Source organism: Cryptomeria japonica, chromosome 2 (genome assembly GCF_030272615.1).
Source record: "Cryptomeria japonica chromosome 2, Sugi_1.0, whole genome shotgun sequence".
NCBI classification, from domain to species: Eukaryota; Viridiplantae; Streptophyta; class Pinopsida; order Cupressales; family Cupressaceae; genus Cryptomeria; species Cryptomeria japonica.
The window spans coordinates 411,690,791-411,703,039 of NC_081406.1; the positions used below are offsets into that span (position 1 = coordinate 411,690,791).

A 12,249-nucleotide genomic window follows, 5' to 3' on the forward strand; every position below is an offset into this window, starting at 1 on the left:
TTTTGAGAAACCCTAATTAGGGTTTGTAGCTTTCAATTTGGGCCCTTGATCACTGTTTGATCTCGGCCGTTCATTGTTTTCTGAAAAACTATATAAGGCTACCTCCTCTCATTTGGAGAATGTGAGGTTTTTGATATATTGTTGCGTGAAGGTCATTTTTTCAAATAATACATTGCATGTGCGCTTTCTTTTAAAGCTTTGTAATCTCTTTTATTTGAGTGATTAGCATGGTTTCAATTTCCTCAACACATTAATTAGAAGTTAATTTAGATTTGCTTTCAAAGTTGTTAGAGTTGAATGAAGGATTTGATAAGTATTAATTAACGGTGTATCTCCGCTCATACTTTTGGTGAACGGATGATTTTGAGCCTATCCCCTGTGTATGCCAAAGCTTCGATCATAAGCACAACCCATTGAAGATTGCACCCGCTTTGTGTAGTTGTCCTTGGTGTGGCGAAGCAAAGTGCGGTTTCCCGAGAACACTTGGTTAATACCGTCTCCAGAATTCATAGGTTTAGATCAGCTTTCTTAACTCTATCCCCTTTTCCCCTTTTTGAAAGTCTAAATCCCTGAAAATCCAAAAAAAAAAGAGAGAGCCTAAAATTGATAAATCCATCCAAGTCCAGAAGCTTGAAAGACATTCGTAAATGTAAGTCCCCCTTGAGATTTTCAGCATACACTACCCAAGTAGCTATCCCACTAAAGTCGCTTGTTCGCACATATAGACATTGGAATCAGCAGTGATTTTTCAGGAGAGGATAGAATACCTTTGGATATCTTATTCTAATGTTTGGTAGATGATAAAACGTACACCAACAGGTACTAGCAGTGGCATATTGTTACAACAACAAATCAAAGTAGAATGCCACCTATACTACGAAAGTATTGTCCTACTTTCCCTCTTCCATTATCACATTATAGATATAAGCGGTGGCATATTGTTACAATAACAAATCAAAACAGAATACCATTTACACTACAAAATAAATAACAAAATAATGACTCCCTAAGCAAGTAAAAAATTATATCAGTTGCCCCTTATTCAGTCTATCAAAAGCTGTTTTGGTGGCATCGTAACCTATTGCAATGGATATATCATTGCATATAATTCTCTTGCACCACTTCTGGAATGTATGCTGTCTTGCACAACATGACTGCAGCAGGACATTTGACTTACACGTTATGACTGTAGCCTTGCACAGTGCAGCAGTTGACTTGTGGAGTGCAGTGCCTTTGTGCAACATGCTTAACAACTTGCCCAACACAGCTAATAACTTGTGCAGTTGAGCTGTGAGCTTGCACAATGTAGCTAAGGTTGGGGTCTCATGGGGAGGCTTCAGGACCTATTTTTTAGGAGCAGGATGTCTCACAAAGCAAAAAAAAAAATTGCTACAGGATTAATTGGAATCTTTTCCTGAAAAATAGCAGCCCCTGCTTTTTAGGATTGCAGATTTGAGTGGGTGAAAAGTGTGGGGGGCTAGAAATTGCCTCACCAGCTTAGGCTTTTTCCCTGCCACTTGTCAATCATCTCAAGTTTTTCAGTTTTTACCAACTAATTTGTTTATTATTTTATATTTATTACTATGTTGAATTGAAAATGCTGAATGATAAAATTCATGAGACCACAGCTTCCATACTATGTATTTGTTGTTTATAGTTTCAGGTGTATGTGTATGTACATTAGCACATCTAGAAGTTATTGTTTTGATTGAAGTTTTTGTGTTTAAGCTACCTAGTTTTAGGATTAAATTTTCTGAGTGCATAGTCTGCTTCCTTGCTCAAAGCACCTATAAGATGGCAGGACATATTTCTCTGTTGTTTTATCAAAAGATACCCATATCCTTGATTGTAGATTCTATAGAATTGACTTAGATCTTTATTAATCAATGATTAAAGGGCTTTTTTTTTGCATGTTGTTTTTAGATTGGTTAGACCTTTGCGATTGGTTCTCACTTCTCAACCATCTTACTTATTCTTCGGGGTTTTTAAAGATGGACAATTTCGTGTATTAAAAGATGTGTCATATCATTGAATTGAGGGTATGATTGATGTTGCTTGACCATTTCACATCTCTTGTTTTATTAGGCACATAGTAGATCTAAGTTCTTTGTTTGTTGTGCTGTGTCTTTAAGTGGTTCTTTTATAAGTATCATTTATAACTATATCCTGTCAGTTTGTGGTTAATATAGTCTTTTATTTCTATTGATTTGGCATGTTTACTATCCTGGCTTACCCTTGGCCATATATTTAGTTGCCAGGATTGCTTTAGTTAAACCTGAGAAAGCCAGAGGAGTTGAAGATTTCTTGTTGTCTCATTTCCGAATGGGTCAGATCACTGAAAAGGTAAAACATAAGAATGATCTCATGAAACTTTCATTATTTAAAGAACACCTGTATATTAGAACATTGGAACTTCATGCAGCTATTGTCATTTCAAGGGTGATATGAAGTTTTTTGACTTGTTACATCTGTCTTTTATTTATTTTTGCATGGTCACTAGTAAGTTTGTTATCGGTCTTATATCATGTTGGATGCTACTCATCTGTGACACTTTTCTTCACAGGTGTCTGAAGAGAGGCTCATATCATTGCTTGAGCAAATCAATGAACAAACAAAAAAGCCTACTAAAGTCACTGTGAGTTTTAGGCATTTGAGCTACCTGATAAATTCAGCTGTTGTTCTTTTTTTCAACATTATATATATTATAGGCATTTCATTCACATGTTATGTGGTCTAGCTCTAAAGAGGGCTCACTTGCCACCATGGAGGTAACCATGGCAGAGGTGCATTGTCAAAATTGGGCGTGTTTCTAATTTCAGTGTTGATTTCTAAAATTGATATCTACATACGCATATGTATCTGTTTTCTATATATATGTGGGGTGGGGTCCACTCCCATTATATTAGAATATATAAAATATAAAAACCATAGATGCAATGCAGAACTCTGTATAATTCTGAATATGACATCATTCCTGCCAATGGCCAATACAGACTATGGGCATACACTAATAAATAGCACTAGTGATTTTATTATATCACCTGCAGGAAGATATGTGCGAGAGTAAATTTGCCACCACTACTCATTCCGACTCACTGAAAAGGTTTTCAACATATTCATATCATTTAAAATAATTTTTTTCTTTGGTTTATCAATGGTGAAATTGGGAAGTTGGTCTGCTACTGAGTTGGCCTCTTTGTAGCAACGATCGCATGAATAAACGACCAATAATTCCTTTAAGATCCAAGCTTCCTTTAGTATATTATCAACTCTCCCTCTTTGTGCTACTCTTGTTTTTTATTGCATTAATAATAATTATGGGGTTTCCCTCCATCATTAGATGCAATATCCCACACTGAACTGCCAATGATAGACCCATGGCTAAAGTTTGTGCCTCTGCTTCATTGTTTCTCCCCCATACAACTGCCTTGATAATCTTAACATCAAAATTCTTGATCATGCAACTAACACCTGAAACTTCCACATCACCTCATGAGGCTTCATTGCAATCATCTGAAAGTGGGACCCACTTGATGAGCATTCTATCAACAGGCCTGTTTTGAATCTCCAAAGCTTCATGAACGGGGGAAAGTTTGAGGTGCTCCCAATTCTATAGCATCTATTTGTCATGCCCCTAACCAGATTGCAACAATAATAAATTGCAAACTGAGTGAATACTAACCTAGAAAAGGCCGACTAGGGTAAATGTCAATAATTCCTAAGCAGCGAATTTTCACAAAGGGCCGACTCCATATGAAGATAAATCAGGCTAATTTGTGGTAAGGCGGACCAGTGAAATGTAAAAATAATTTTTAAATTTTAGAAATAAAGATGATAATGTTAACCTTTTTTAGGTTGACCCAGAAAAACAAACTTGCAGCAATTACCTTAAGAGGGTCGACCAAAGGGAGATATTAATAAATCACAAAATGCAGCGCTAAGGCCGACTTCATTAGTGAGTTGTTGTTTCAAGGAATTAAAATAATAATGGTATGAAGGCCAACTCAACCAACATAAGGGTTATTGCTAATGTGTTTAATTAAAGTATAAGAGTGCCGACTCCTTGTGATAAGTCACCTCCTTTGGGGATGAAAAGGCATGAGAGAGGATATATTAGAGGAATAGAATGAGATGGAAAATCAGAACAGCATTTAGCAGCAGTGCTATTTAGGAAGAAACTCAGATCAGATCAGAGAATAAACAGCCAGGTTCGACATACAAGGGGATTAATAGTATTACTGCAATGCCTCCTGTAACATAATGAATCTATTCATAATTACTCACTTATGAATAAATAATGCGGAGAGGCATTCTACAATGACAGCAAGAGTTGGAGTGCGATGGCATGAGCATGTTAATGTTTAACTTTTACCTTTTACCTTAAATTTGACAACCATTCAAATGTCAAAATATTATCAAAATAACCATATAAAATAAAATACACCCTTATCAAAATAATAAGTTTTAGTTAGATATATAATTTGAAGTAAAAAATAATAAATTTAAGGTAAATATAATAGTTCCAATTGATATCTCTTGGCATTCTTTAGATAGATGTATTTAAGATAGCTATAGTAGTATATGCAATCTAGAACATGATGTTATTATAAAATCTTTGATATACTGAATATATGCGATTACGTGTAATCTCTCTATGTTTGTTTAAGTGCTATCAACCATGATTGGGGAATAAGGGAATACAAGGAGGGGAAACAGCATTGGGATCCTCTTCTAAGTATGCCACCTCATGGTGCTGACCGGGGGTCCCAGAAAGGAGTGCTGCCCTTGGGTTTAGAAGGGAAGGATATCTGGGACACCCTATTGTAAATGTACCCCAACCCTCTATCATGGTGGATCACTATGCTAAGGAATCCAATCATAGGAGGTGGAAAAGGTGTTGGAATAGTTGTCATTGATGTCAAAGGTAAGATGTTAAATATTGTCATTGATGTCAAAAGGATTTGCTAAATCATGAAGACTGCTGAACCTATTGATATGTTGTTAAGATTTACTATGCTTATTACGGTCTAAGTTCATACATTCAGATGTATATACAGTTTCAGTCTAAGCATAAAATAGATTGTTTATACATTCAGATATGCATACAGTCCTTGTTTGATAGAATATACATTCAGACCCTTACAGAGTTTCAGATCTATATGATTGGCAGCGATTCATCTGCTCCTTACATCAGCAAAGATGAATACAGTAATATACAACAGTGACCATTATATTTGCATAAACAGTAACAAATGAAGAACAGTACAATTACTTGTCAGTAATCAAAGACAGATCAGAAAATACATATAAGACATCTCATACAGATAATTCAGAAGTCAATTGAAAGGATAATTTAAATAATAATGCTTCTATGAGTATTAGTATAACTGGTAGTTAATGGGAATGATCATGACAAAGATTATGCTTGCCAATCTATTCATATCGGCTGCTACAGGCAATAAGGAAGTGATTTCAGCATCAGGGAGGAAGTGACTATAATGCACTGACTATCTACAAGGAATGGTTACAGACAGCTGTAAGAAGACATCATTATGCAGAATGATACACCCGTTAATAAATATATTAGATTTCATATACTATTTGTGATTAATTAGAAAGCCACAATTGGTAGTTAAAGAAGAAGCAAACATTTATTAATCAAGGTAGAGACTTGAAGTATATGACGACTTGATTATGGTTTATAAGATGCTTATTTATAAACAGCAATTGTATGAGAGTATAATGAGCAGCGACTTAAGAAAAGCATATATAAATGGTTATTGTCGACTTTGGTTAATACTGGTCGACTTATTAAACACGCAGATTACATCAACCAAAATAAGCTGTGATCCTTGTATACAGAATGTGGCGATCTTAACATGCTGGGCATATTCACGTACCTTGAAAATATGATAGACAACTCGTGTTTGAACATCCAACGTCAGCATATAATGTGGTCAACTAACCTTCACAAGGCAGCGGTTGGAGACAAAGAATGACACTATGTATTAAGTAGTGATATTACTATGTAGCGCTGAAGACCAAAAGGTAGTTTTGGAAAACAATACAATATGATTGATAAAGCAAGAACCTATCTTTCCGTCACAGTAAAAGACTTTTCACTTAAAGGAACGCATCCATATGTTGTTGAAAATAAGCAAATCATTATAGTGATTGAAGCATATAGCACCACAATACTTCGTATTAAGGAGATGTCCGATAAAAGAGTGCAGCGATTGAAGTAAGTAATAAGCAGCAAGTAACAACAAAGACATGTAGTTTGTTGTGTAGAAAAGTCGACGATTAAAATTAAATGTTGCAATTAGTTAATACAAGTCGATTCATATTTAATAAGTATAAGCCGACTCATAAAGTGATGTGGTCAACTTTAAGAATGGTGTGTTTTGATAGTAATAAGAAATACAATTATTAATATGAAGAGATATGACTTGTCCAAAGAGTTATGTCTACTTGATGAAACGAAATGACTCTAAGAAAATGAGAAGTTATATATATAGAAGTTGAAAATTGTGGTATATGGTAGTAGAGTGAAAGGTGTGTTGTGTGTAGAAGAAGAGAATGCTGGAAATATAAGAAGCTACTGACACTTTGTGGTGTGCGATAGATTGCATACATAGGTATATTCATCACAAGGAAGTCCAAATAAAGGTGTGTAGAGATATATATAGATAATACCTTCAGAACGGGTGGATGCCATCATTATCTGATCTACTGGTTTGATATATATATACATATATATCAATAAAAGGAACAGAAAGTCTACAAATGATGAATCAGTTATTGAGGTTATAGTCAGAATTATAAAGAGGAATTGTTTCAATGAAGAATCAGCACTGAGGACACAACAGAAATTAAGATAACCTTAATGCAGACTGTTGAAAGAGTTCAGTAGAAGAATTTATAATCAAAGTATTTCAGAATTAAATAATCAGTAGATGGAGCCTATGTGTGGAATGAGTAGTGTGTGTGAGGATTGAAGATATATATATCATATCTACATCCACAGATCTGTATTCGAATTAAAAGATCATTGTATATATATATATAATTCAGATATTTTGCTGCAGAAGAAAAAAGGAGATTGCTGATATAGGAGAGGACCATACACAGATATCAAAAAGGAATTAATGCAGATATAAAGGAAGATGTTATACCGTTATAGAGAAAGATATGATGCAGAAATTGTAAAAGGCTTTTTGCCTTTTGGAAGTCTTATAGAGTGGAATAAGTAAAGGTTGAAGAACAAATTAAGGTTGAAGTAAGGGGGGTGAATCAGTACTTTAGATGATGTAACCAGCATAAAAACTAAAAACCAGAAAGAGCCACAAATTTTATCACGTGGAAAACCCTTTCGGGTAAAAAACCACGGCACAATTGACTTCATTAAAATTAAAGGGGCTCCAATCCTGTTTTACAAAAAGAGCTCCAACTGTTGTATGAGCACCAACTCAAGACTAAAAGAGGCTCCTACCTCAGACTGTGCACCAACACATTAAGAATCAGTTTCAGAGTTTTAGAGAATTACAACTGAAGGCTCACAGTTTTATGCAGCTGTGCATAAAACTCTCGTATTACATATCATAGCAACTTATTTTTAGACAAAAAGATACGGCAGATACAGACAGGTTATCTGCTTCCAAACTTATCTGCAACTGGCAAAACAGATTTTGTAGAAAATAGACCGTCTGTAATTTTTCTTCATACAACTCAATCAACACTGCTTGGTATATATGGTCTCCATTGTAATCGCTGCAATACCCTTTCAGACGATTAGGACAGATGTGGTGGTGATCTTCAGATTTAAAAAAAAAACTTATTTCTGCACAAACTCTAAGCTCTCATAGAGCCACTTTTTCAAAAAAAAATTTCGGTCACGCTATAACATCTCCAGCCCTATTATTTTCACCACCCAAAACAGATTTTGTAGAAAATAGACTGTCTGTATTTTTTCTTCATACAACTCAATCAACACTGCTTGGTATATATGGTCTCCATTGTAATCGCTGCAATACCCTTTCAGATGAATAGGACAGATGTGGTGGTGATCTTCAGATTTTAAAAAAAAAACTTGTTTCTGCACAAACTCTAAGCTCTCATAGAGCCACTTTTTCAAAAAAAAATTCAGTCACGCTATAACATCTCCAGCCCTATTATTTTCACCACCCAAAACACATTTCAATTTTTTTTCACTTCAACCAATCCGATACATTCAATCATGATAATCTTTTTCCTCAAAAGAATCTCGCACTGTATAAACCACCACGATTTTTTTACTGCTTCAAAGAAACTTCAGTTCTTCATACACGTACCTATACTTCCACCAGACAAGAAAATGGCAGACATGCACAGAAACAACATCACACCCAAATCATTATGATTCCCTGCATTTTACACAGAATACTATCACCACATTTTTCACATATTGAACACACAATCACAACACCTTTTTTGTTTGTCTCCATATCAAAGAAACTTCAATACAAAAAAACGTCTCTGACACAGACTGAACAACACTCCCATGCGTTTCAAATTCCTAATGCAAAGTGAATAAATACGTCTCAAAAGAATGCAATGCCGTTACTTATCAGAAGCATCCAAACGCTTTTCATACTGACTGACAACAAACCTTCAAATATCTGAAAGCCATGTTTTTATAAACAATACGGCACATATAAAACTGAAGAGAAATGCTACAGTCCGATACACCAACTGAATCGCAGATGCCGCCACATAAGTAAAAGACAGCTCACAACGGCACATAAAAATATTAGAGTCGCTGTCATAGAAGGATAAAATCAACCATGCAAAAATACTACATCAGTACTTAGAAGCGACACTTAATCACTGAGGAAATCGCAGAGCCAAAATAACTGATCTGAAAATGCTGCCACAGAAATCAGAACTGAGCATATTCTGGCACATGGAATATCCAACATTCTTTGTAAAATTGTCTGTCAAAGAAAAACGGATTCCAACAGACACTTGGCACAAGCTGAAGTGAAAAGGAACAGCGATCACACCCTGTGCATAACTGGCCAATAAAACATGCTCACTAGCTGAACCAAACAAATCGATCATTTGAGAAAACACACAAAAGTAAAGGAATTGACATATAGAGGGCGAAGTGACATCAATGACAAAACAAATTCAACAATCTCCCTGTTTTTCATTGATGGCGAACCCTCTGAAGTACATTGAACAACTGGAAATCCAACAAAGGCTCCCCCTGAGATTACTCCCCCTTTGACATCAATGACTGAACAAAATTGCATTATAATGAACAATCAACATATCTGATATGGGGCGAAAAATATAACAAACTCCCCCTGAAACCATGCTGCAAATCAATGTTGGAGTGAAAGCACCCCAAGTTTCTTCTTGAGATATTCAAAGGTTTCTGGTGGCAATGGCTTTGTAAATATATCGGCAACCTATTCCTTTGAACACACATTCCAGCTTGACAATCTGATTAGCAACTTGTTCACGCAAATAATGATATTTAATAGGAATATGCTTAGTACGAAAGTGCAAAACATGTTTTTTCAAAATATCAATAGCACTCGTATTGTCACATAAAATAGAAATAGGTTTAGCATACTCAACCTTAAAATCTTGCAAAGTTTGTTTCATCCAGATAACCTGAGTACAACAAGATACAACTGCAATAAACTCCGCTTCAGCCGTGGATAGTGAAATAGAAGCTTGTTTTTTGCTAAGCCAAGAGACAAGACAGCCACCAACAAAGAAAGCACCGCCACTTGTGCTCTTCCTATCATCTACATAGCCTCCCCAATCTGCATTAGTGTAGGTTGTTAGTGTAAAATCATTACATCTAGGATACCATAATCCAAAATTCATTGTACCCTTAAGATATTTAAAGATTCTCTTCATTGCTTGCACATGAGTGTCTTTAGGTGTGGCCTGAAATCTTGCAACATATCCAACTGCTTGCATAATGTTAGGTCTTGTACCTGCGACATACAATAAACTGCCTACCATAGACTTGTAAAAAGTCTGATTGATTGTAGGAGATTTATCATCTTTATTGAGTTTACATCCTGTTTTCATAGGTGTACTAACTGGGTTACAATCCTCCATTTTGAATCTTTTTAACATCTCTCTAATATACTTTGTTTGAGAGATAAAGATACCTTCAGATAACTGTTGAATTTGAAGACCCAAAAAGTAAGACAACTCACCTAACATAGACATTTCAAACTCCTGTTTCATGTGTGCAGCGAACTATTTGCTCATACCTACACAATCACTGCCAAATATTAGATCATCCACGTAAACAACAACAACCAAAATGCTGTTACCTTCTTCCTTCACATATAGATTGCTGTCCGCAACACCTTTTCTGAAACCTTGCTGTTGCAAGTACTTATCCAGCTTGTCATACGAAGCTCGTGGAGCCTGTTTAAGGGGATATAGTGCCTTTTTCAGCTTGCAAACATAATCAAGTTTGTCAATCAACACAAATCTATCAGGTTGTTCAATATAGACTTCTTCACTCAAATACCATTAAGAAATGCAATTTTAATGTCCATTTGAAACACTTTGAATCCTTTATATGAGGCAAAAGCAAGAAAGAGTTTAATGACTCCTAGACGTGCTACAGGTGCAAAAGTTTCATCATAATCTACACCTTCTATTTGAGCATATCCTTTACATACTAAACGTGTTTTATTTCTTACCACTTGACCTTCCTCATTTAGTTTGTTTTTGTAGACCCATTTTGTGCCAATGACATTCTTGTCTTTGGGTCTAGGCACAAGCTCCCATGTGTCACTTTTCTGAATCTGCTCAAGCTCCTCTTTCATAGCAGCTATCCAATGTTTATCTTCAGCAGCTTCTTCAAAACACTTAGGTTCAAACATAGAAAGTAATGAAACATCTTCATCCTCAAAATAGTTTACAATCCTTCTAGTAGCTGTAGCTCTATTCTTAGGTATAATTTGATCAACAAGATGATTTCTTTGCACAAACTTAGGAGGAGTCTTGAAAGAGGTCTTACCTTACTCACTTTCGGATTCATTTTTAGAATGTGTGCTTGCTGTCCCAGTTTGCGTATTAGAAGAAGATGCATTTCCAGCTCCTGATTGAGAGTTCTTAGGAGTATTTTGAGTGTTATTACTTGCTGTCCTTGCTTGTGGTTGTGAAGAAGAGGGTTGAACAACACTACTTGTCTCCTTCTTTTGAGCTTTGTTGCTGCCATTTCCATTCTCATAAGAGGTATTAGTCATCTCATGAACTTTTACTTAACACTTTCAACAATTTTATGCAACCTTTTGTTGAAACACCTATAAGCTTTGCTTTTAGAAGAGTAACCCAAGAAAATACCCTCAGCTGATCTAGGATCAAACTTACTTATATTGTCATCATCCCTTTTGATATAACAAGGACTACCAAATTTTTTGAAGTATTTAACTGTTGCTGGTTTACCTTTCCACATCTCATAAGGTGTCTTGTTATATTTGGCCCTTAACAAACCTCTATTTTGAATATACACAGCTATATGAACAACTTCTCTCCAAAAAGCATCACTAATCTTGGCCTCATTCATCATGCTATGGGCCGTTTCTTGTACGGTTCTATTCTTCCTTTCAACAAAACCATTTTGTTGTGGTGTTCTGGGTGCTGAAACCTATCTCCTGATTCCATTTTGCTCACAAAAACTCACAAATTCGTTAGATATAAATTCACCGCCATTGTTAGAGCACAAATGCTTAATCTTCAAATTCATTTCATTCTCAACTAGAGCTTTAAATGATTTAAATTTTTCTAAGGCCTTGTTGTGACGTTTTCACACATCGCCCCATTGCAAATGGGGACCCCTACTTTTTAGGTCCACTCGGTCTTTTGTTTTGGTTTTTGGGGTCTTTTGGCAACAATCTCGTCAATCCCTTTGCTCTGCAAGTGTTCGGGGGTCAAATTGATTAAGTCTGCTTTTTGTTTGAGTGAATTTGGTGAAGTCTAGGGTTTCATCAATTTTAGGGTTTTTGTGTTTAGTCCTAGATTTTAGGGGTTTCTGTTAGGGTTTTGGAAAAACTGAACATATCATTAGAATCAGGACCCCTCAAGGAACCTCCTAGTAAAATTTGAGCCAAAACAGAGCAACTTTCTATTTTTAGAAAGTTCCTATTTTTTAAGGATTTTACTGAGTCTCGGAATGTCTTCATTTTGCCAAAAATCAAACTTACTATTTGTAGAAAGTTTCTATTTTTA

At 35.6% G+C, this 12,249-nt stretch overlaps 1 protein-coding gene across 2 annotated transcripts in view; it reads left to right on the plus strand.

The window, feature by feature from the left end:
• LOC131061995 (uncharacterized) overlaps positions 1-12,249 on the plus strand; it is a 110,460-nt gene that overhangs the window by 28,425 nt on the left and 69,786 nt on the right. For both annotated transcript variants that reach the window (XM_057995830.2, XM_057995829.1), the window contains exons 5-6: positions 2,252-2,343; positions 2,564-2,635. In XM_057995830.2, the coding sequence (XP_057851813.1) occupies positions 2,252-2,343; positions 2,564-2,635 (164 nt within the window). The remainder of the gene's footprint in view (positions 1-2,251; positions 2,344-2,563; positions 2,636-12,249) is intronic.